The sequence below is a fragment of the Xenopus laevis genome, chromosome 2S (genome assembly GCF_017654675.1).
Source record: "Xenopus laevis strain J_2021 chromosome 2S, Xenopus_laevis_v10.1, whole genome shotgun sequence".
Taxonomy (NCBI): Eukaryota; Metazoa; Chordata; class Amphibia; order Anura; family Pipidae; genus Xenopus; species Xenopus laevis.
Window position 1 is genome coordinate 167,686,450 of NC_054374.1, and position 25,428 is coordinate 167,711,877.

Sequence of the window (25,428 nt, forward strand, 5' to 3'; positions counted from 1 at the left end):
CATTTTTTTTAATTCAGTTGTTTTCAGATTGTTCCCCAGAAATAAAGACTTTTTTCAATTACTTTCCATTATTAGATTTTTCCAAAATCTAAGGGGAAAATTCATCACGGGTCGAATATCGAGGGTTAATTAACCCCTTGATATTCGACTGGGAATGAAAATTCTTCGACTTCGAATATCGAAGTCGTAGGATTCTTGCACAAAAAGTTCGATTGAACGATCGAAGGAATAATCTTTCGTTCGAACGATTAAATCCTTCGTATCGAACGATTCGAATGATTTTAATCCAACGATCGAAGGATTATCCTTCGACCAAAAAAATTTATCCAAGCCTATGGGGACCTTCCTCATAGGCTAACATTGGGTTCGGTAGCTTTTAGATGGCGAACTAGGGGGTCTAAGTTTTTTCTTAAAGAGACAGTACTTTGACTATCGAATAGTCGAATAGTCGAATGATTTTTAGTTCGAATCCTTCGATTCGAAGTCATAGTCGAAGTCGAAGGTCGACGTAGCCCATTCGATGGTCGAAGTAGCCCAAAAAAACTTCGAAATTCGAAGTTTTTTTTACTTAGAATTTTGGTGAATGGGCCCCTAAGTGTAAAGTTGAATGTTTGTGTCTCTGGTGTTTGAGTGACAGCTCAGTAATTCAGGTTCAGATTTTGTTATAATTTTACAATGTTGAGTTGATCCATTTCTCATCTCTGGAGTATCAGTAACTATTGTATCAAGTCTAACAGCTGCCTGTAATGAAACCCAGTGATTCTGCTCAGCAGGGACAGAGATAAGAAATGTATCCACTAAATGTATCAATTTAGATCAGTGTACAGGGTCAGCGACCCCCCCTCCCAGAGCTGCTTCAGAAGGTGAAAAAAAGACACTTGACACCTCAATATTAGAAAAACGGTCACACGTAGAAAATAGAAAGTCATTGGAAAAAGTCATTATTTCTGGTGATCTATCTGAAAACAACTGGTTGTTTGAAGGTGAACCTCCCCTTTAATGTGTGTGAATGTATTGAGCAGGGACAGACTGTATTGGAGGGATGTCCCCCAGTTGTGTGATGTCACAGGGTAGGAGGGATCCAATTGGATGACAGAGAGGCCAGGCTGGAGCCACAGGATTCAGCTGATGGAAAGTGATCACAACACAAGGGACAGATACAGCTGCACTGTTTCATGTCAGACACGACTGCTGCACTGAGCTGGGTGTTACAACCAGACACACGTACATTTCCTTTACACGACTCTCCCTCATTAGTTATAAGTGCACGGGGGCTGCCATGTTGCTGCACAGAGAGCTGGAGCGGTTAGTGAGGCCTGTGGGTGGGGGTGTCTGTACGATCCAATGATATTGTATATTCCATGGCGCTAAACCCTGAGCCCCTCAATGATTTGTTTCTTGTACATCCCATGGGTACTGTTTGCTATCTGTACATGTATCTTACTGTCTGTGTATGATGCTATATGTACATAGTAACATAGTAACATAGTAAGTAAGGTTGAAAAAAGACACACGTCCATCAAGTTCAACCTTATAATTCTATATATAACCTGTGTAACTGTCAGTTGATCCAGAGGAAGGCAAAAAACCCATTTGAAGCCTCTCCAATTTGCCTCAGAGGAGAAAAATTCCTTCCTGACTCCAAAATGGGACCAGTCCCTGGATCAACTTGTACTATGAGCTCTCTCCCATATCCCTGTATTCCCTCACTTGCTAAACACCATCCAACCCCTTCTTATACCTATCTAATGTATCAGCCTGTACCCCTGATTCACTTCCCAGCTCTCCCTGTAACACCCCTTTCCCTCCTCTAATCTCATTGGCTCCCTCCTGTCTGCTGGGAGGAGCTACTGGTGAATAAAGCATCCGACCCTTCCTTGTACCTATCTAATGTATCAGCCTGTACCCCTGATTCACTTCCCAGCTCTCCCTGTAACACCCCTTTCCCTCCTCTAATCTCATTGGCTCCCTCCTGTCTGCTGGGAGGAGCTACTGGTGAATAAAGCATCCGACCCTTCCTTGTATCTATCTAATGTATCAGCCTGTACCCCTGATTCACTTCCCAGCTCTCCCTGTAACACCCCTTTCCCTCCTCTAATCTCATTGGCTCCCTCCTGTCTGCTGGGAGGAGCTACTGGTGAATAAAGCATCTGATCCTTCCTTATACCTATCTAATGTATCAGCCTGTACCACTGATTCACTTTCCAGCTCTCCCTGTAACACCCCTTTCCCTCCTCTAATCTCATTGGCTCCCTCCTGTCTGCTGGGAGGAGCTACTGGTGAATAAAGCATCCGACCCTTCCTTGTACCTATCTAATGTATCAGCCTGTACCCCTGATTCACTTCCCAGCTCTCCCTGTAACACCCCTTTCCCTCCCCGACAGCTTATTGGGCTGTGTGTGGGGCCATCTGACGCGCGTTCCCGATTGATATCTGCCCAAAAGTCTACAGATCGGGCAGGGTAAAAAATCCCGTCAGATCGCAGGCCGGTTGTTGATGCGGTCCCGCTATCTGACCGCCCATATGGCCATCATTCTGATGCTTGACAAAGGGGTTTACCCAAAAACTTCGCTTTTTCACTAATAAATTGCAAGGGCTTGACCCTGCTTGTATTTGCCACGTGTGCCAGGGAACATTTTTTGGCCCATTGGATTCGGAGGGTGCCGATCCCTTCGTCATTGAGCACTGGGTTTATAGTAATTCGAAGGCCAAGTTGTGCGGGTTTGGATATATTTTGTTGCTTCATTCTGATCTGATCATTGGGCCCTAGGGCCCACGATCGGATCAGCCCGATATCACCCACCTCAATGTGGGCATTTGGGGAGAGATCTGTTTGATTGGCAACATCACCAAACAAGTGGATCTCCTGTGTGTGTGACAACTTTACTCTATAGGTGTAAAAGCCTCATTAACAAAACAAGTCAAACACGGATTACACAAAAAAAGTGTGTTTTTATCAAAACTTTTGTTGTTTTACTAGTTTTACTTTAATGAATGAGGCAATATTAGCAATCTGAGTATATTATTTAAAGGATAAGTAAAGCCTCCCAGCTATTTTCTTTAGTTTTAGCAGCAATTAGACACTTTGACCTGAGATAATAAAACATATTTCTGATACAAATCCCTATATTATACAAAATAACATTTCTTGTATTTAGTCCCTTATATCTTGTTACAGAAGTGGAATTAAACAAACACGTCGGCAGATTTAGAATTCCCGGGTTATCCTGAACAAAAATGATGTCTAATTTTCCTAATTAAAATAAACCCCCTCCCCTGGAAATTCCAATTTGATGTCTGAGTGACAGGTGTAGTAAGAGCTAAAGACAAATTCAAGAGAAATGTCGTTAAAATGTCGTGCGAAAGACAAAATCTGAAAACTGTCAGTTTAAAAGCCAAATTCGCTAAAGTGGAAATAGAGGTTTGTGAATTTGATGGGAAATCCAACTTTTTTTTTTCTACTTTTATTCTGTCTCGATATCAGCACTTTTGTCGATTCCCCCCATAGTGTACTACTATGCCTCCATATCATCTATCCTGATTGAAACTCAAATTGTTAGAATGGGTTAATATCACCAGGGGAGGGGGGGTGTCACTAACAATACATAGGACTTGATTGTGCTAAACTGAATGCGTTTAATTATGCCGTATAACATACATTTCACTATTGTCATTAGTTGTGTGTCTGTGTGTGACCAACTAATGTAGCGGCAGTCAGTTTGGCTCCATGTCTGTAGCTGGCAGTTGCTTCATAGCTCAGAAGTGAGAAGGCAACGGGCAATAGAAACAGACGGACAGATCCTTCAGTGACATTTACACACATAGTTAAACCCAGTGAGAACAAGAAATAAATAGATATTGGGAAGTTGTTCAGAATTAGATTTTCATTCATTGGGGTGGAGTTCCCCTTTAAAAGAGAACCGCCCACTGCTGTAGGAACAAAAATAACATATTTGTGAAACATCCGCCCTTGTGAAATAGTTCTTACATCTGTATCCATTTAAAGGGTAACTAAAGTACACACTGAATATACATTTATTTCATTCATATTGTGAATATAAAGTGAATAAAGTACCCCCTCTTGTAAAATATAAGGATATTATTAGTCACCGAGGAGTTTCATGACCATATAAAAGTACGAGGCCGAAGGCAGAGTCATGGAACTCCGCTTCTAATATCCTCATATTTTCCAACAAGGGGACTTTATTTATTATAATACACATGTTTTAGTGAGTCATGTGACAAAAATGACATCACTACTCACCATTTATAAGGATATCATTTAGAGCAGTGATCCCCAACCAGTAGCTCGTGAGTAACATGTTGCTCCCCAACCCCTTGGATGTTGCTCTCAGTGGCCTCAAATCAGGTGCTTATTTTTTAATTCCAGGCTTGGAGGCAAGTTTTGGTTGCATGAAAACCAGATGTACTGCCCACCAGAACCTCTTGTAGGCTGCCAGTCCACATAGAGGCTACCAATAGCCAATCACAGCCCTTATTTGGCACCACCCAGGATCATTTTTCATGTTTGTGTTGCTCCCCAACACTTTTTACATCTGAATGTTGCTCACGGGTGAAAAAGGTTGGGGACCCCTGATTTAGAGGATATACATGGCTTTTGTGTATTATAATAATATAAAGTAGGGATGCACCAAATCCAATAATTTGGATTCAGCCGAACCCACGAATCCTTCACGAAAGATTCGGCCGAATATCGAACCGAATCCGAACCCTAATTTGCATATGCTAATTAGGGGTGGGAATCGGGAAAAAAATTTTACTACCTTGTTTTGTGACAAAAAGTCACTAGATTTCCCTCCCGGCACCCAATTTCCATATGCAAATTAGGATTCGGATTCGGTTTGGCTGGGCAGAAGGATTCGGCCGAATCCAAATCCTGCTGAAAGAGGCAGAATCCTGGCCGAATCCCGAACCGAATCCTGGATTCGGTGCATCCATACCTCCCAACTGTCCCTTTTTCAGAGGGACAGTCCCTCTTTTGACAGCTCAACCCGCAGTCCCTCATTTGTACTGGAAAGTCCCTCTTTTCTCTGCACTGAACAGCCAGAAAAAGAAACAAAGTTTCTCACTTAATTGGCTTTTAGCAGAGAGCCCAGAACAGCTAACAGGTGCAAATAAGATACTTTGTAACAATTTTGAGACACAAAAAAACCAGTTTAGATAAGGAGAAATATTTTCAAACTTTCATAACTTGCCAAATTTTGTAAAATGAACATGGTAATTAGGGGGTGTGGCCACAGAAAAGGGGCCTGGTCAAAAATTTTTGCTGCGCTACGTGCGAAAAAATTTGTTGGCCCTCTTTTTACTTCCAAAATGTTGGGAGGTATGGGTGCATCCCTAATATAAAGTAAACATATCAAACTCTGATTCTCTATCAGATCTACCCCGGCACATAGGGACTCAAGGGGTGTAGGGTCAGGGATAGAAATTCCACTGTGAGAGTCTTATAATCAAATAGAATCTAAACCCAAATTGATGTAAACTTTATCATGCAGTTTCCTTCAGCATTTCTGCTGTTTTCTTTGCTTTTTACACTTTTATTTTAGACTGTTAATACCAGCTGTATTTATATCTATCAGCAAGGCTAGGGTTAACTGAATCCAGGCAGCGAATAGGCACTTAGGTTCACTGACCTTCAATGAGAGCCGCTAAACTGAAGCCTGCCCAGCAGTATAAAACTGCAAGTGTCTCAGAAACCAATAAGAATAGAAAATTCAACACAAAATTGCTCAGAGAAGCACTAGATATCAATTCAGTTTAGATTTAAATATACACTGTAGGGTAGCGATAAGCTTTTATTCAGGGCTTTCTACCATGGGGCACATGTGCTGGAGTCCTGCCGCTGCCTGTAATGCTGCCCTTAGTACATCTGTCCCCTCTGAGAAGTTATTCAACATGAAGCATCTGGGAGAAGGATCTGGTGTGACCCAATGACATGAACCAGCTGAGAGGTCACATTCCAGCCATAAAGCACTAACCTGTTGTATTTCACAACCTCTGGCACATAAAGCAGTAAAATAAAACAGTAAAATGTGCAGCATGGAAGCCTCATCTTCCCTGTCAGTTGCAATGAGCAGAATCATCTCTCCCTCTTTGTACTTTCCCTTTAGCTTCACTAACCATAACTGAACCTTACAGGTGCCTGAGTACAACAGGGCGGCGCCTGCACATGGGTTTCACTAGTGGGGCCCAAGTGCTTTATCTGAAGCCTCAGTGAAACCAATGGCTCTGAGAGGAGACAGGCGGCATATAAAGGGGGGAACAGGAGTCATTATATAAGTGAATGATTTCTCCAGCCCACACTGTGCCCTCCTGAACTTCCTGCCCTCCTGCACTTCCTGACCTCCTGCACTTCCTGTCCTCCTGCACTTCATGCACTTCCTGTCCTCCTGCACTTCTTGCACTTCTTGCACTTCCTGTCCTCCTGCACTTCTTGCACTTCCTGTCCTCCTGCACTTCTTGCACTTCCTGTCCTCCTGCACTTCCTGCCCTCCTGCACTTCCTGACCTCCTGCACTTCTTGCACTTCCTGTTTTCATGCACTTCCTGTCCTCCTGCACTTCTTGCACTTCCTGTCCTCCTGCACTTCTTGCACTTCCTGTCCTCCTGCACTTCCTGTCCTCCTGCACTTCCTGCCCTCCTGCACTTTCTGCCCTCCTGCACTCCCAGTCCTCCTGCACGTCTGAACTTCTTGCCCAGCTCAGACTCATACAGTGGCGTTGGTACAATACAGAGGAATGGCAGCACCACAGGCAGTAACAAGGGGACGATCAGATAGCAACTGCCTGTTTTGCGGGGGGAGGAAGCCGCTCTCTTGTTGTGGTTTTTCTTTATGTAACACACAAAATAAATAGAACAGAGTTTCGTGTCTAAGCTGCTGGGGATTCAGTGCCCTTCTCATGCCTACGGGGAGATGTTACCCTGCCCACAAGGCGGCACAATCCAGCCCGAGAATGAACATAGTTACATATTATTAGGCTGAGAAATAAAAGCCTCACTTATTGTATTTGCAGCCTGCACCCTTTCAGCTCTTGTTAGACTACAACTCCCAGCAGCCCATCATAAGCTCAAGCTGTGACGTGTGCACAAGTCTGACTGTGATTGGCTTTCAGTATTCTGCATGTTCACTTGTGAGTGGCTGGAGTTTAATCATTATTTATGGGACCAGTCCAGCAGCACCGGTCACTTATGGATCTAATGTGGCAGCACCAGTTGTACATGTAGAGAGTCTGTATATTTATATATATAGTGAGTGGCTCATCATACATGTGCAACGCAAGAGTTAATAGAGAAGTCTGTGTTTGTAAAACAGGAACAAGCAAATCAGCCACAATTTGGGAGCAGCACGAAAATCTACAGATAAAATCACACACAGACAGTAACATACATGTACCTATAGCATCACACACAGACAGTAACATACATGTACCTATAGCATCACACACAGTAACATCCAATGTTGATAAATGTAAAGTCCTGCACCTGGGATGTAACAATATCCACTTATACCCTTAATGGGACTGCACTAGGCAAATCCATAATGGAGACGGAGCTTGGAGTCCTTGTAGATAATAAACTTGTCTGTAGCAAGTAATGCCAGTCAGCAGCATCAAGGGCAAATAAGGTCTTGACTTGTATTAAATGGGGCAGAGAGTCACGGGAGGAGGGGGTCCCACTGTATAGAGCACTGGTAAGGTCCCATCTAGAATATGCCCTACAGTTTTGGTCTCCATCACTCAAACAGGACATTATTGTATTAGAGAGGGTACAGAGAAGGGCAACTAAGCTGGTAAAGGGAAAATCTTAGCTATGAGGAAAGACTGGCCAAATTGGGGATGTTCACGCTGGAGAAGAGGCGCTTAAGGGGTGATATGATAACTATGTATAAATATATAAGGGGATCATATAATAATCTCTCTAATGATTTATTTACCAGTAGCTCCTCCCAGCAGAGAGGATGGAGCCAATGAGATTAGAGGAGGGAAAAGGGTGTTACAGGGAGAGCTGGGAAGTGAATCAGTGGTACAGGCTGATACATTAGATAGGTATAAGGAAGGGTCGGATGCTTTATTCACCAGTAGCTCCTCCCAGCAGACAGGAGGGAGCCAATGAGATTAGAGGAGGGAAAGGGGTGTTACAGGGAGAGCTGGGAAGTGAATCAGTGGTACAGGCTGATACATTAGATAGGTACAAGGAAGGGTCGGATGCTTTATTCACCAGTAGCTCCTCTCAGCAGACAGGAGGGAGCCAATGAGATTAGAGGAGGGAAAGGGGTGTTACAGGGAGAGCTGGGAAGTGAATCAGTGGTACAGGCTGATACATTAGATAGGTACAAGGAAGGGTCGGATGCTTTATTCACCAGTAGCTCCTCTCAGCAGACAGGAGGGAGCCAATGAGATTAGAGGAGGGAAAGGGGTGTTACAGGGAGAGCTGGGAAGTGAATCAGTGGTACAGGCTGATACATTAGATAGGTACAAGGAAGGGTCGGATGCTTTATTCACCAGTAGCTCCTCTCAGCAGACAGGAGGGAGCCAATGAGATTAGAGGAGGGAAAGGGGTGTTACAGGGAGAGCTGGGAAGTGAATCAGGGGTACAGGCTGATACATTAGATAGGTATAAGAAGGGGTTGGATGCTTTATTCACCAGTAGCTCCTCCCAGCAGACAGGAGGGAGCCAATGAGATTAGAGGAGGGAAAGGGGTGTTACAGGGAGAGCTGGGAAGTGAATCAGTGGTACAGGCTGATACATTAGATAGGTACAAGGAAGGGTCGGATGCTTTATTCACCAGTAGCTCCTCTCAGCAGACAGGAGGGAGCCAATGAGATTAGAGGAGGGAAAGGGGTGTTACAGGGAGAGCTGGGAAGTGAATCAGGGGTACAGGCTGATACATTAGATAGGTATAAGAAGGGGTTGGATGCTTTATTCACCAGTAGCTCCTCCCAGCAGACAGGAGGGAGCCAATGAGATTAGAGGAGGGAAAGGGGTGTTACAGGGAGAGCTGGGAAGTGAATCAGTGGTACAGGCTGATACATTAGATAGGTATAAGGAAGGGTCGGATGCTTTATTCATCAGTAGCTCCCCCCTGTGTGAATTGTCATAGTGCGTTTTCCATTAGTTTCAGTGGTAGTGCAGTTTATGCGTATTTACGCCTGGCTGTTCATTTTTAAAAACGCAACATAAAAACGGTGCAAAAACGCCACGTCTGGCCTCGCCCTAAATGTTACAGTTTGAGGCACGAGTACATTTCCCAGCAGCTGCGCCTACTGAGCTACAGATCCACTTGCTACAATTCTTTCTGTCACTCTTTGATGCTGCTGAGAAATGGATTAACTTATCAAACTGTAAAACTGTTTAGAAAATCAGTAATAAGTGAAAATGACAAGGACAGTAAAGGGGAAATGCTCCTTTAAAGGAGAAGGAAAGCTACGTAGGCAGTTTATTGCCAATAGATTAGCAATAGTACAAGCTAGAATGCTGTATTTATTCTGTAGAATGCTTTACCATACCTGATTAAACAGCTCTAGAAGCTCTCTCTGTTTGTTTAGGATAGCAGCTGCCATATTAGCTTGGTGTGATATAACTTCCCACCTGAGTCTCTGCCTGCTCACTCTGGGCTCCGATTGCAGAAGGGAGGGGAAGAGAGGAACAAAGTGAGCATGCTCAAGCCCTAGCCCTGGAGGTTTAAGCTGAAAACAGTTAGTCTGATACAGAAGCCCATGAGTACACAATAGAAGGAAAGAAATGTGATGTTTGACAGAGGACTCAGAGCAGCATTACTTTGAGGCTTTACTGGTGTATTTATATAGATCTTTCTGATAAGGATCTTAATTGTAGCCTTTCCTTCTCCTTTAATGCTGACAATTTCGATGCTGCTGCAAACAGCTGGGCTTATACATATATTCATATAGCAGCAGATTGTCAGGCTGGTCTGTGGCAAGAGCTTTATATCAGGGTATAAGGGAACAGCCCATTGTCCCACACATTTGCACTTCCCTGAGCCCCACAGTCCGACCACAAACATCTGAGCCCGGGGGCATCTCTATAGGAACCCAATTCTGTATCATGACCCCCGTAAACACAGTGCCGGCAAACACCCCAGATATTTGCATCATGTCATGATTTCCGTGTAACAAACTGACTGATTTCATAGAAACTGTGCCAGTATTATTATTAACATGTATTTATATAGCGCCAACATATTACGTAGCACTGTATTAGTAAATGAGCCACTCAGCCCATTCCCAACACCAGCGCCACATGTTGTACAATGGGCCAAGCATTGTGACATTCCAGCCTCATATCTACTGTATCCACCAACCTCACCCGCTCAGTGTCTTACAGTCTCTTCTCACAGTCAATTACCCATTCGTTAGTTACACTCTCGTGCATTCCCTTTACTCATTTTGCAGCAGTTCTCTTGACTTGCCCCCTATCAGTCCTCTCAATGGCTGCAAAGACCTCGTCATTTTGTAACAGCTCAAAGCATGCTGGGAAATAAGTGATGGCTCATATTAGAGCATCTCTAGCAATGCGCCAGCGCTTCTGACATCTCATATGGTTCTGTCTATCAGTCAAGCTCTTTCACTTTATTTGGCCAAAGCAGGAAGGGCGGCTCCCCACAAATAGCCAAGAATGACAGGAATTTATAAAAAAAAAAAAAAAAATTGTACTGTTTTCTGTTGCTTTATGGCCTTTAGTAGTGGGAGGAAGCACTCGGCTGTTTCCTGAGCCTTGTAGTCTGTATAAAAATAGACTCCCCAACTCTGGGGGCTGCTACTTCTTTATTGGGCTCCTCTGGCCTTCTGCTGCGAACATACATATACATATATATTGTGCACTTTATATACTCAATTAAGGTACTTCCACTAGCTACAGATTAGTAATAAACACCCTGAAATTAACAACATTAATTGTATTGACCTGTATAACTCAGCCTGCAGCCTTGTGCCTTTATATGGTCATAGAACAACCCCTCAGTGACTTCTAATATCCTTATCATTTACAGTAGGGGGTACATTATCCCTTATAATACATGAGTGATACTCAGAGTTCCCTGTATAACTCAGCCTGCAGCCTTGTGCCTTTATATGGTCACAGAACAACCCCTCAGTGACTTCTAATATCCTTATCATTTACAGTAGGGGGTACATTATCCCTTATAATACATGAGTGATACTCAGAGTTCCCTGTATAACTCAGCCTGCAGCCTTGTGTCTTTATATGGTCACAGAACAATCCCTCAGTGACTTCTAATATCCTTATCATTTACAGTAGGGGGTACATTATCCCTTATAATACATGAGTAATACTCAGAGTTCCCTGTATAACTCAGCCTGCAGCCTTGTGTCTTTATATGGTCACAGAACAACCCCTCAGTGACTTCTAATATCCTTATCATTTACAGTAGGGGGTACATTATCCCTTATAATACATGAGTGATACTCAGAGGTCTTATAATACATGAGTGATACTCAGAGTTCCCTGTATAACTCAGCCTGCAGCCTTGTGTCTTTATATGGTCATAGAACCCCTTAGTGACTTCTTCTGTGGCAACAGGATTCATTGAGATGTGGCATAGTGCAGAGAGACTGGCGAATTGCTAATGTGGTGCCTCTATTCAAAAAAGGATCCCGTTCTCAGCCTCAAAACTATAGGCCAGTTAGTCTGACGTCAGTGTTAGGAAAGCTTTTCGAAGGGTTAATAAAGGATAAGATACTGGACTTCATAGCAAATCATAATACTATGAATGTGTGACAGCATAGTTTTATGCGTAATAGATCTTGCCAGACTAACTTAATTTCTTTAGTAGAGACCTCGATTCTGGGATGGCAGTGGATGTGATTTACTTAGACTTTGCTAAAGCATTTGATACAGTGCCACACAGAAGGTTACTGGTTAAATGGCAGTGTGTTGGGAGTTTCCTTAAATGAGAAGGATCTTGGGGTCTTTGTAGATAACAAGTTGTCTAATTCTGGGCAGTGTCATTCTGTGGCTACTAAAGCAAATAAAGTTCTTGTATAAAAAAGGGCATTAACTCAAGGGATGAAACATAATTGTGTCTCTTTATAGGTCCCTGGTGAGGCCTCATCTGGAGTATGGGGGCAGTTTTGGACTCCAGTCCTTAAGAGGGATATAAATGAGCTGGAGAGAGTGCAGAGACTAAGTGCAACTAAACTGGTTAGAGGGAGGGAAGAGTTAAATTATGAGGGGAGACTGACAAGGTTGGGGTTGTTTTCTCTGGGGGAAAAAAGGCGCTTGTGAGGGGACATGATTAGACTTTACAAGTACATTAGAGGACATTATAGACAAATAGCAGGGGACCTTTTTACCCATAAAGAGAATCACGTACCAGAGGCCTCCCCTTCAGACTAGAGGAAAAGAAGTTTCATTTAAAGGAACAGAGTAGGGGGTTCATCACAGTCAGGACAGTGAGGTTGGGGAATGCACTGCCGGGTGATGATTCAGTTAATGACTATAAGAGGGACTTGGATGATTTCTTGGACAGACATAATACAAAGGCTATTGTGATACTAAACTCTATAGTTAGTATAGATATGGGGATATATCATTTATGTGACAGTAGGGAGGGGGGTGTGTATGGGGCTGGGTTTTCATTTGGAGGGGTTGGACTTGAAGGACTTTGTCTTTTTTCAACCCAATTTAACTATGTAACTACTGACAGAACTATCCTTCCTCTTTAGTGGTGACTTTCAATTCAGTGAAGGGGCAAGGTGTCCCTAGGGTGGGCCTAGAACAGGGAATCTGTAACATTTGTGCAAAATCTTTTTAATTCTTTTGGCTGAAAAGTCCTAATACAATGCAGAGAGGAAGTCTCATACTATGTGACACTCACGGAAACAATGTAATAGTCTAGAACATGGGAAACAGCACAGAAATTATTTGCTGTCTTTGAGTTGCTCTATTACCAGCCACTCCCTGGCCCTAAACCTTATAATGTATAATGGCGACTAGTGACCTGGGAGGGCTAATGCCCACGTGAGGGGCAGGAAAGCAACGATGCATTACTGAAATGAGGAAGGATAGAGCCTGCAACGTTCTATCTCATGAAACTTCTCCATTTGTGGCTGGCGGGAAGGAGACAACAATTGGATTTCCTCATTGTTACTGACACGGCACTTGGGGAAAGTCTCTGTGATGCAACAAACTGGTGCTGGTGGGTAACGATCCTCAGGTGAAAACGTCAGCATTCTCTTTCCCATCACTGCTCTACAGGGTATTTGTATTTATAGAGACATATACAGCAGCTTCCAATGGGGACAGTGAAGTCCATTGGTCATTTCATTGTTTCTAAACGTGTTGTTGTTGTTTGCAGGCTGCTGACTCCCGGTAGGACAGTATGCAGAGCATTAAGTGTGTGGTGGTGGGCGACGGAGCAGTGGGAAAGACCTGTCTACTCATCTGCTACACAACCAATGCCTTCCCTAAGGAATACATCCCCACGGTGTTTGATAACTACAGCGCCCAGACGGCAATTGAAGGGAGGACAGTTAGCTTGAACCTGTGGGACACTGCTGGCCAGGAAGAATATGACAGACTACGTACACTTTCTTACCCACAGACCAACGTCTTCATCATCTGCTTTTCCATCGCCAGCCCAACCTCCTATGAGAATGTAAAGCACAAATGGTACCCTGAGGTGGGTCACCATTGTCCCAACGTGCCCATTCTCTTGGTGGGCACCAAGAAGGATCTTAGGAACAACGCAGATATCATAAAGAAGTTGAAAGAGCAGAACCAAATGCCCATCACTAACCATCAGGGTGGAAATCTGGCCAAGCAGATCCATGCCGTAAAGTATATGGAGTGCTCGGCGCTGAGTCAAGATGGCATCAAGGAAGTGTTTGTGGAGGCTGTGCGAGCTGTTCTCAACCCGACCCCCGTCAAGGACAAAAAGAGCTGCTTCATTTTGTGAGCAGAAGTTACTTTCCCTCTGCTCTCAGTGCTGAGTTCAATGCCTCCATGTGTCATTCTGGCATCTTCTAGTTCCTTCTCCTCTCTCTTGAGGTTCCACATCTCTGATGCTTTACCCCACTATTTAGTTAGTATTACTATCATGGCTTTGCTGTGGTGGATCTACTGATGGTTTATGGTCTTCTATCTCTCAACTGACTCTTTACTCCACCCTGAGTGACCTCAATTACCCAATTGCCTAAGCAACAAAATGCATGTCCTCTTCTGTGCAGCTACCAAATCCGTCTCATAATCTGGTGATCTACTAGGATTATATTTATAATTGTTTTTACTCACTGAGGTCATCGAGAAAATGTCTCAGCTATTGGGTTCCTCCTTCATATGCCATGGCTTTGCTGTGGTGGCTCTACTGATGGTTTGAGATCCTCTGTCTCTTATTTCACTCTTTACTTCATCCTTAATGACCTCACTCAGCCAAGTGCATTTGCACAAGAAAAAAAAACTTCCAATTCTCCTTTGTGCAGCTATCAGGTTCTCCTTTGGTTGGACTCCTACAATCTGGTGATATACTGGGACATTTCTTTTAACCATTTTACCAAAGACATGAAGAAAATGCCACAACTATTGGGTTTCTTCACCACATTAAATCAAGTTCTAGGGCAGTCAGCCCTGTCTGTCTAGAATTTACTGAGGTTGGATTAATGTCTCCCGTATCGCTTCTATATCTTGGTACTGCACCCCAAAGTCAATATTTTGGCCTTATCTAGTTTATTGGGAGGAGAATAGGGGTGGCTTCCTATGTGTATTATTAAATGGTTTTATCTGTGGAAAAGGTGCCATGGTGCCCAACACATGCAAAACCCCTGTGGATTTTAGTAATTGTAGGGAGTTATGGCCACTATTTACAGACATAACAGATAGGAATGGGTAAAGGGGAAGTACACCTGTGTTCAGCATGGGCGTAATAACTAGAGTTTAAATTGGGAATGTGCCTGATCATTGTTTTGTCGTCACCCTTACTTGTCCGCTATATCCATTGGCTACTTGTGTCTTGGACTTACAGATAAGGAGGAGTTTCTTGTACAGCAGGTTTCATTGTGACTGGAAGTTCAAACAGCTTCCTTCTCCTCCTACAACTGCTCTAAAGAACCTTGGAAGTGGGATTAAGTTCTTAAGTACTGCTATTTTGCTTTACCTAATGCAAAATAAAACTTAAAACTCATTTAGAATAATATGCAAAATGCCAATGTCCACTCAATCTTTGTTGAGCACAGGTATGTACTGCCACTTTAATATTGTTTGGATACAGATTTTTTTTTTTAAAAAAAAACATCAGCCTAATTCTGGGGGTGGGGGGGTTACAGCCTCAAAATGCCCATGTCTGTCTCACTATGAGCTGACTCTCTGCTGTGCACCAAAACTTGACTCCCTGAGGTGCCCATAGCAGGTTGGGACATAACCTGTCAGTTGGGACAAATATTGTTTTGAATGTCTTGGGGGAGTAAAGTTAGATTTTGGGATGTCTAATTATTTTATTAAATGTTGTCCTGTTAAAGCTTCCAGTTAGAGCAGCCACTCAGGTTTACATCACACAGGGGGTTCCTCAGGGGCGGTCCTTATACTCAGGTCCTCCTATAACTGTTACAATGTGTCTGATATCTTAGCAAAGTCATTGATTCCTATTTAAAGTGATTCCCAACTACACTGCTATTTTAATTCTTGCAAACCCGTATCATTGCATATTGACGACGCCCAGGAGGAGCCGATAATACAAAGGAACATGTGCAAGAAATAAAACACCAGTGTATGTGGGAACTCCATCTTGAGGGCAGTGGGTCACTATGTCAACACATACGGTACCAGCGCATGAGAATGAGTGACCGGGGGGCTAACAAATAGGGTGTCTGTTCTTTCTTTTGTGGGTCATCACAAGAGCTCTCCATTGAGCAATGAACGTGACGGTCTCCGAGGAACAGTTTCTGTTATGATTCTCATGTATTCCGCTTGCCTGGCACCTCCTTATGAGCAAGGGTGGAAATATGCAAATGTGGCTGATTAGTCAGAAGATTATTTATAGCAAATTTCTAAATTCTATTCTTGCCAATGACCGGCCAATCAGAGGAAACTCCCAGCTCTTATTATCAGACATCAGCAGATTTCCTGTTTGTTCCCGAGGGGCCCTGTGGGATTTGCTGATTTGTCCCACAGTGCTGAGCTACCTGTAGCCCTCCAGCTGTTGTACCTGGGGAATCCCAGAATTCCTTGTGGGGGTCAGTTGCCATTCACCCATGTAAAGGACCCAGTCATTCTGTGTATCACATGCCCAGATGTGGTCACAAGGAGCAGATGGAGCTGAATATGGTTTGATGTTATTGGCCGAGTTTCCAAGCCAAATAAATGGGCCTCTGTGGTTTATGTGGAAGGCGCTGAGTTGTGGGTGGGTCCAGAATATTATTGCCTCTCATCTACTAAAGATCAAGTGTCCCATTAACCCTGTAGCTGCTGGGAGCCATGTGCTCGCTCGTGCTGTATGGCAACTCCACTGCTCTGGCTTTTTTATTGTGTGTTTTGAAAATAACAGATGTTTGTGATGTAACTACATGTCTGAAATGTTTTATATCCGCCGGCCCTCGGGTGACCAATAAAATCTCTTTTATAGGCTTCCCTTCTAGTCATTTACTTGTAAGACCTACAGCACAATCAATACATGTGCCCAACAATATACTTTTACTGTTCCTATACAAGATGGAAGGACAGGCCTGTGACTGCGAGAGTGGGAGAGATGAGAAAGCTCAAACAAAACCATGTAATAAAAAAATATATATATATCGGTCAATGTCTCCTCCATTCTTGTGCTTTTTGAGTTTGTAAGGGCCAAACTAGTAATCTGTATCACACCGGGGTTCCACCTCAACCTCCATGTGTTGCACTTCCTCATACACAAAAAAGGGAAGTAGAAGTGCAAAGAGCATTGCAGAGCGAATGTGTTTCTGCTTGTTCAGTAGTGAGAACCAACTGTTCATGGTGTCAGCGAGTGAGGCATTTCACTTTCCTTCAGGGGGATTCCTTTCTTTTCTTTTCCAATTGTTTTTATTGGCATTTCAGGGGGATTCCATGTTTCATCTCATAACAGCAAGCCCACCCTGACACATGGCAAGATAGAGACAGTAGGGCAAGAAGGAGACAGTAGGACAAGATGGAGACAGTAGGACATGATATAGAGAAAATAGGACATGATATAGAGAAAATAGGACAAGATGGAGACAGTAGGACAAGATAGAGACAGAATGACAAGATGGAGACAGTAGGACAAGATGGAGACAGTAGGGCAATATAGAGAAAATAGGACAAGATGGAGACAGTAGGACAAGATGGAGACAGTAGGGCAAGATGGAGACAGTAGGACAAGATAGAGAAAGTAGGACAAGATGGAGACAGTAGGACAAGATGTAGACAGTAGGACAAGATAGAGACAGTAGGACAAGATGGAGACAGTGGGACAAGATAGAGAAAGTAGCACAAGATGGAGACATTAGGGCAAGATGGAGACAGTAGGACAAGATGGAAACAGCAGGGCAAGATAGAGACAGCAGGACAAAATGGACACAGTATGGACAGTAGTGTAAAATGGAAACAGTAGGACAAGATGGAGACAGTAGGGCAAGATGGAGACAGTAGGATAAGATGGAGACAGTGGGACAAGATGGAGAAAGTAGACCAAGATGGAGACAGTAGGACAAGATAGAGACAGCAGGACAAGATGGAGACAGTAGGACAAGATGGAGACAGTAGGATAAGGGTTGCCCAGCCTTTGCTACATAGTCCAGCTCAGAGGTGAAGGTCCAGCAGAGTTTATCTCCTTTGCCCGTCCCTTTCTCAGGTATCTCCCCCCATGAATAATGCCTCCACCTCTTTAATAGTGACCACCTCTTCTCTCATGACTAGTGACTAAATCATATAGAGGTGCAGAAGCCACTGTAATGTGAATTAATTACTAATTAGCCACACAGAATGAGGATTGAGTGGTGAGAATTAAAGGGGTGAAACCCCAAGCTGTGGGCCTGGCCAGTTTGTACATAAACTTGTTTCTACATAAAACCTAACAAATGAGGCATCATTTCTATTCCTCCCAGTGTGGCCCCAGGTTTAGGGCCACGGTATGTTGAGACAGGAGAGGTGGGTTTTCTGATGCCACAGTTGGGTGTTGGGTGCCGCATCTCATGTTTTCTGATAATTCAGCTGAAAACTGAATGTCCCGCCACATCCCCAAGCCTGGGCTGAAAATAGATGCAGGGGAGCTAGTGTTATTGTGACAGTAAGTGTTAGAGCTATAGGTGCTGTATCTGCACCCACACATGCACTGACTCCTCCTACTCTGATAAACTGGGTGCAGCTGGGCCCCTGCTGATCAACACAACTGGCCAATACCATGAAGTGCTGAGAGGAAAAGCAGAATAAAGAGACAGAACTTGGCCCAGACTCTTGTACCACTGCCTGACACTCTCCCAACCCCTCCCAGTATCTGTTCCCTGCCCCAACTGCATGCAACCCCCTCCCATATATATCTGAGACTGTCCCTTCTGCTCAGACAGGAGCCCATTGTCCTGCCCCAGGACCGGCTGCACATCCTCCTATTTTACTAACAAATTCCTCATTGATGGGGCTGCAGAGTGGAAGGGAAATGAAAGTTAACCCTTTAGTCTGTGTGTCAGCCCTGCGTCATTAGGCTCCTCCTCTCTATATTCTTATGTTTTATTGCGAGTGTCGCATTTGTGCAGCAGCAGTTGGTTTTGTTTCCTCTGCCTTTGTTCAGTTTCTTACAGACCCACTCCCAGTGCAGAGAATATAGAGATGAGTAAATGCTTCGGAGCAGTCACTGAAATGAAGTAAAACTACTGATTGTGTCCAGAAATGTTACAAACACGTTGTAGTCATTGAGTATCTGTAGTGTGATCCTTGTGTAGCCTCAGTATAGAGAGCCAAGTGTTTGTCACACACACTCACTCACTCTCACACTCAGACACCCACTCTTACTCTCACACACTCACACTCTTACTCTCACACACACACTCACTCACACATTCACTCTCACACACACACACTCACATACTCACACACACTCACAATCACATATACACACAGGGCTTTGTATTCATTGCAACCCATTACACTCACTAATACAAACAATGCCAAGGGCCCCTGAAGAGAAGGGCAGTGCCAGTATATGTGACTGGGTGCCAGGCAATAGGTGCCTTTATATTTACCCGTTATGTACTGGGGGTTCTCACCACAACACAGCATCAAACCACTTTTCATGCCACCCTGGAACTTTCTGATCCAACTGGGCTCATGATGGCAGCAAGTACCAAGCAGTGGAGTAAATACATATTACGGGGCCACACAGCAAATTATTTTTCAGGCCCCCAAAATGTTTAGACTTGTTTTACTAATATTTATTGAAACTGTATAAGAATTAGGGCCTCATGGGGCCCCTATACGTCCCGCTTCCTCTATAGTTCCACCCCTGATGCAGGGGACACTCAGATGTACCAGGCACAGATATGGGGGTTATTGTCATGCCCCTGTCTCAGTGGTACTGCCCCTCCAGGCACATATTAATGTAAGTGGGTGACGCCCCCTGGTGGTGTGGGTGGAAACTGAACAATGGAACATATCTGGCAGTTTGGTGATTTTTTGCCTTATTTCAAGGTCAAATCACGATTAGTCTCTTTTTTTTGTGTCATTGGTGACACAAATGTCTCATTTACTCAGATTCACCCTCCCACTAGTGCTGCTCCCCATAACAAATCTACACATGGCTCATTAATGCCAAGGATTCCCTGCACCCTGGTATACGTCCCTTACTCATTCCTGTTATTTATTAATGCCAAGGATTCCCTGTACCCTGGTATAGGTCCCTTACTCATTCCCGTTACTTATTAATGCCAAGGATTCCCTGCACCCTGGTATAGGTCCCTTACTCATTCCCGTTACTTATTAATGCCAAGGATTCCCTGCACCCTGGTATAGGTCCCTTACTCATTCCCATTACTTATTAATGCCAAGGATTCCCTGCACCCTGGTATAGGTCCCTTACTCATTCCCGTTACTTATTAATGCCAAGGATTCCCTGTACCCTGGTATAGGTCCCTGCTGATTCCAACAGACCAGTCTGACAGAGGCAATGGGAACCAGTTGTCCCCAGTATTGCCCCCCTGGGACGGGCTAATGTGTTTCCCTTCAGTAACAAATTGTTTGTGGAGTGAGTGGGGCTGGGGGGGCTCATTTATTGCTCTGAGATGAGTTTGTAATGGGAACATGTGTTACCCACCTGCACAACATCTCCCACTCTCCTGACACCACAGGGGTAGAACTAGATCTTCCCTCCTCCTCTGTCTTATAAATATCAGACACACACAGTATAAGTGAACTTATCCCTAATCTTGTAGCCACTAATGAACAATATATGGTACTGGCTTTACTTTGGCCTGAAAATTAATATTATCTTAAAAAGGCCCTTTATTGGAGCTCCCTATAGATCTGCTACAGTCCCTGTCTGTGTTTTAGGGTCAGGACACACAGGCAGATTCGGGGAGATCAGTCGCCCAGCAACAAATCTCCTCTTCTTTGGGGCGACTAATCTCCCTGAATTGCCTTCCAGCACGCTATAATGTAAATCGCCGTCAGGATGGCACTTGGAGCGATTCATTTTCTGAAGTCGCCAAAAGTTTCCTAGTGCCATTCCACCGGCGATTTATATTCTAGCCAATGGGAGGCAGTTTGGGGAGATTAGTCGCCCCGAAGAAGAGATTTGTTGTCCGAATCTGCCTGTGTGCCCTGTCCCTTAAATGTCAAGAGTACAGTAGATGGGAGACAACTAATGTCAGCCCTGCGGTTACACAAGTACAGACAGGCTTCAGTTCCCTATCAGGTCAGTCTAGCTGCTGATCCAGTCCAGTGGAGGAATTACAGGGGTGCGACTGCTGCTGGTCCCAGTGTGGGGTAGTTCTCTTACTGGTTCCTCTCCTACAGTGCAGTGACCCGAGTGCCACCAGCTCCCCTACACAGCCTGGGAAAGGAGGCAGCAGGAAGTGGAATGGATGGGCGGGACTAGTAGGGTATTGGCAGACCAATAGAGCCCACACTCTGGTTGGAGGGGGAACAGTCGTTTTTTTGCTTTAATTGCCCCTCATTAGCGCTAGGACACCTGCACCGAGAGGGAGCTCCCAGGACAAGGGGCCATGTCAGTGAAAGTGCAGCTGAAATGTGTTTGTGACGTCAGGCACTTAATGAGCAATAATAAATGTGCCCCAACATGGCCGCTGGTACTGGAAGCCTCCTCCCGGGGCAGCTGTTTAGAAACACTGGGCAAAGTTGCTCCTGGGCAGTAACCAATGGCAACCAATCCGATAATTGCGCTTTGGGTGACTGACAAAAGCTAATCACTGACTGGTTGCTATGGGTTACTGTTGCCCAGTGTTTATAAAGAGCCCAGTGAGTCTCCTTTAATAACAAGCGTTAGACTGGGGGGTCTGGCACTGCTGCTGCTTCAGGGGCCCCAACACCCCCACCTTGTTCTCAGCCGCAATCAGGGCCGAGCAGGAGGTCAGGGGTCAGTGCAAAGGTTTCAGGCAGGGTCAGGAGGGGGTGTGGCTCCCATGAGTCCCAGCAGCCCAGTGTGACCCTGGAGTATAGGGAAGTAGATCCGGCGGCCAGTCTTCCTCATGTACCACCTGCCTCACTGTTTTGTGCGGTTTAATTGTGTCCCCTCCGCAGCAGCAACTCATGGGAGACAATAAAGTCCCTGGAATAGAAGGATCAGCAAGTTGTGTGAGGAGGAAGAGTGACCCCAAACGTGGGCCCATGAGCCTTTGCTTCCCACACTGACAAACAATTGCCCTTTATTTCTATACAGAAGCTTTTGCTTATAAACGGGGAGTCACATTTGCTGCCGCCACAAAGAGCATCGGGGAGTTATAATGTGATTCCAGTCAGTGAGTCATGAGAGGAGGGGCGCCACCTGCTGACAACTGATTCAACCTCTCTCACATTGTAATGACTATTGTACCTTATTCATTAATTAACCCTACCTCACTAATTAGCTCAGCTTCTCGGCCAATCCGGCAACCAATTCTCTCAGGCAGTCCCTCCCCTTCCGGCTCTCCCCTCCTGCGCAGCCAACTGACTCTCTTCCTATAGGTCAGCGCAGTTATGACTGACGTACACTCTGGCCTATAGGGAAAGCCAGAATAGGCGGGAGAGACGAGAAAGCAAGTCGGGGCGGGCCTGCCGGCAGCAATAGTGTGTCAGTCAGCGAGTAGGCGAGTGGGTCATTATACGTGTGTGGAGAGATGATATGGGGCAGTGCTACATTGTATAAAGTCCTAATACAGTAAATGAGCCTGAGGCTGCACCTCACAACTCCCTGCAACCCTCCTGAGCTCAGTGTCGTGGGATTAATATCTGCCCTTTATTTACTTTCTACTGCTGAGAGTGAGGCAGAAACGTTGGGGCCCCTGTAGAAGTTATTTCTGTAGGGGCCCCTAAGGACACAAGTGCTGCACTGTAGTAAAACCTTAAGTCTTTTCCTGCACGTTTAGGGCTCCCAGTTACAATATACAGTTTGGATCATGTGAAGGAGCAAAAGGAAAATTCCAAAAGAAATATTGAAAAAAACGGGAGGAACTACTAGGGGTGTGATTGAACCAGGGCCCCCTCTCAGGGCCAGACACTGGCACCGACGCAAATCTGCTATAGAAAATGCGCCTGAAGAGGGGGTGGGGCATACGCTTCATGCGCTTCTGACATCACACACATAATGAGTCATGAACAACATGGCCGCTCGTTCCCGGGAGGGGGGCAATTAAATATAAAACTACTGTTCCTCCCAACTGGAGTGTGGGCTCTATAAGTCTGTACCTTTAGCGAAAATGAGTTTATAAAAGATTAGTCGGAGTACAAGGCCCAAAACTGTCCCGGGCAGATATCGATGGGCAGATTCTCCTTTGGAAGAGCCGTCCTGTTAGTGTTTATTAAACGATCCCCCTCTCATGTCTCCTCTTAGACTTTATTCTGCTGTCACCCATTTACATTCAGCTTATTATTATTATTAGTGGAGAAATAGGTGCACATGAAAAGACTTCCTGAAGAACTTCAATTTTTGTTCTGTTCTTTGTGCATTAAAATAATCACCCTTCCTGGAAACTGCTCAGAAAAGGAACCTCCTTTACAGGAGAAGTAAATCACTTATTAAATAAAAACCCTACCCCCCTACACTACATAGACCCCCCTCCCCCGCAGGCTAGTTGCTACCCCGGCCAGAGTATCGGAGTTCACGGCAGCCATCTTCTTCTCTTCGGTCTTCATCGGGAAGTAAGTTCCGTATCGGCTCATGTTGCACAGTTGGAGCAGACTTCGGGGTGTTGTCTACTGCGCATGCGCCGAAAGTCACGATATTGCTGAAGCGCCAGAATAAGAGCCAATGAAGATCAAAGAAGAAGAAGATGGCACCCGTGAACTTCCGATGCCATGACTCTGCAGAGGGGTAAATAAAAAGTTAGGGGCATTTGCCCGGGGTAGCAGCTAGGCTGGGATGGGAGGAGGTAAGATGGGGGTAGGGTTTTTTTAATCAGGGGTTACTTCTCCTTTAACAATACAGAAGTAGGTAACAGTTCCACCAGTGGTGTCTTCCTTTACAGACAGCAGAGCTCTGGCAACTGTGGCTTTTTTCCCACAAGCCTCGGCTCGTTTCCCAATGACCACACTGGTAGATTATTCTCTGTACTACCACATCATCAGCCGTGTAATGCCAACCAACTTTTGAAGTCTGTGCCTCAACCATTCTGAATCTTTGGTTTCTTCCTTTGGACCTTTGTTTTTATCTTGCCACTACTTCACCAGACAGTGGGGCTCATTTATCAAAACACTGGGCAAATTTGCCCCTGGGCTGTTACCTATAGCAACCAATCAGATTGTTGATAAATGAGCCCCAGTGACTTCTCCTTCAAATGATTGTCCCTTCAGTTGAAAGATTAAAATGATTTTCAATAGAGGACAAAGTGTCACTTTCCAACAGGTGCCCCTCCTCTCTTCATCAACATCATCTTGATTCTGCCAATAATCCACCTGGCAGTGTGTCCTCCTCAACAGGCTACTACTGCTCCACCTCACAGCTTCTCCACCCCACCAAAAGATCTTCATTCTGCTATTGCTCCATTAGTAAGTTCATCCTTTTCTAGAAAATGGTTTTCATTTTCAAATTGCCACTTTAACCCTCAGATGTGCCTCCTTTTTTTATGATAGTCATCTTGATACTACCGATGCTCCGCCCAGCAGTGCCTCTTCCTCAACAGACTTCTTGTGCTCCACCACACAGCTTCTCCATCCCACCAAGAGAGCCCCATCTTCAAAATGATATTTCTCCATCACAAAGTAACTCCTGCTAATTATTTATTTTAAAAGTGCCTCTTCATTACGGCTCCTTCCAGAAGAAACTCATTAACTTTAAATGTTTTTTAGCAAGTTCCTCAGTTCCTCCAAACAGGAGTCCCTTTAGTTATTGAACAGGTGCAAGTTAAACAGAATACTAGTTGCCTTGATCCCAAAGTTGGGGTGCACACTGGGACTAGGTCTTGTCCAAATTTAAAAATATGCAAAAAGGGAAAAAAACTTTGCATGGAAAAAACAAGTAAAAACTCTGACAACTTAAAGGGGGTGTTCACCTTCAGTTGTTCTCCATAAACAAAGACTTTTTTCAATGACTTTCCATCTTTTACTTGTTACTGTTTTCTCAAAATTTAAGTTGGCTTTTAAAATAACCATAATGTGTTCTTCCAATGTCTGTGTGCTAAAGGTCTGTCCTTGGAGTAAATTATTAAATGTGAGGATTATTGGGGGTAAATATTGCTTTCTGATGACGTTAGAGTAGAAAGTAGGAAAACGATCTGGTCTGTGTCTCCTCTAGGACCCACATCATTTATTTCCAGGGTGTCCCTTTCTCTGGAATGCAATTTTATAAGTGCTATTTCATCTCTCTCCATTTCTATCTGTCTCTACATTGCTCTATATCTCTCTCTGGATCTCCTTCATGTGTTGCCCCTGGCTTCCATATTACTTTCACTGCTAAGTGATATTTTGGGTTTAATGGGTTTTCTTGGAGTGAAACAACCGCTCAGTTATTGCAGGAATCACGCCATCAAGATACGAAAACTGTCTGGACAAGACAAATCAAATTCGTTTTCTCCCACACGACAGGATATTTATCTGGAAAAAATCAATCAGTTTGGAACTTCGACCTTGGCAGGATCCATCCAATGGCCACATTAGCTTGTGTGTGTTTTTCTTTTTGTCTGTCTCTGTTTAGTAAAGTAGGTTGTCACCATACATTACAAGTTTCTCTGGACACAAAATGATGAATCTTCTCTGTATATAACTTTATATATTATAGTATAATATTACTATAACAATAATAATTATA

General features: G+C 44.3%; 1 protein-coding gene across 3 annotated transcripts in view; it reads left to right on the plus strand.

Moving 5' to 3' along the window:
* Positions 1-16,783, plus strand: part of rhog.S (ras homolog family member G S homeolog) — a 28,730-nt gene extending 11,947 nt beyond the window's left edge. Inside the window, exons 1-2 of one of the 3 annotated variants that reach the window (XM_041584673.1) lie at positions 12,789-13,254; positions 13,354-16,783. In XM_041584673.1, coding sequence (XP_041440607.1) covers positions 13,378-13,953 — 576 coding nt within the window. In that variant the 5' untranslated portion in view covers positions 12,789-13,254; positions 13,354-13,377 and the 3' untranslated portion in view covers positions 13,954-16,783. Of the gene's footprint in view, positions 1-12,788; positions 13,255-13,353 lie in introns of those variants that run through there. The other 2 variants (XM_041584674.1, XM_018250481.2) reach the window with 2 other exon arrangements.
* Positions 16,784-25,428: the final 8,645 nt, after the last annotated feature.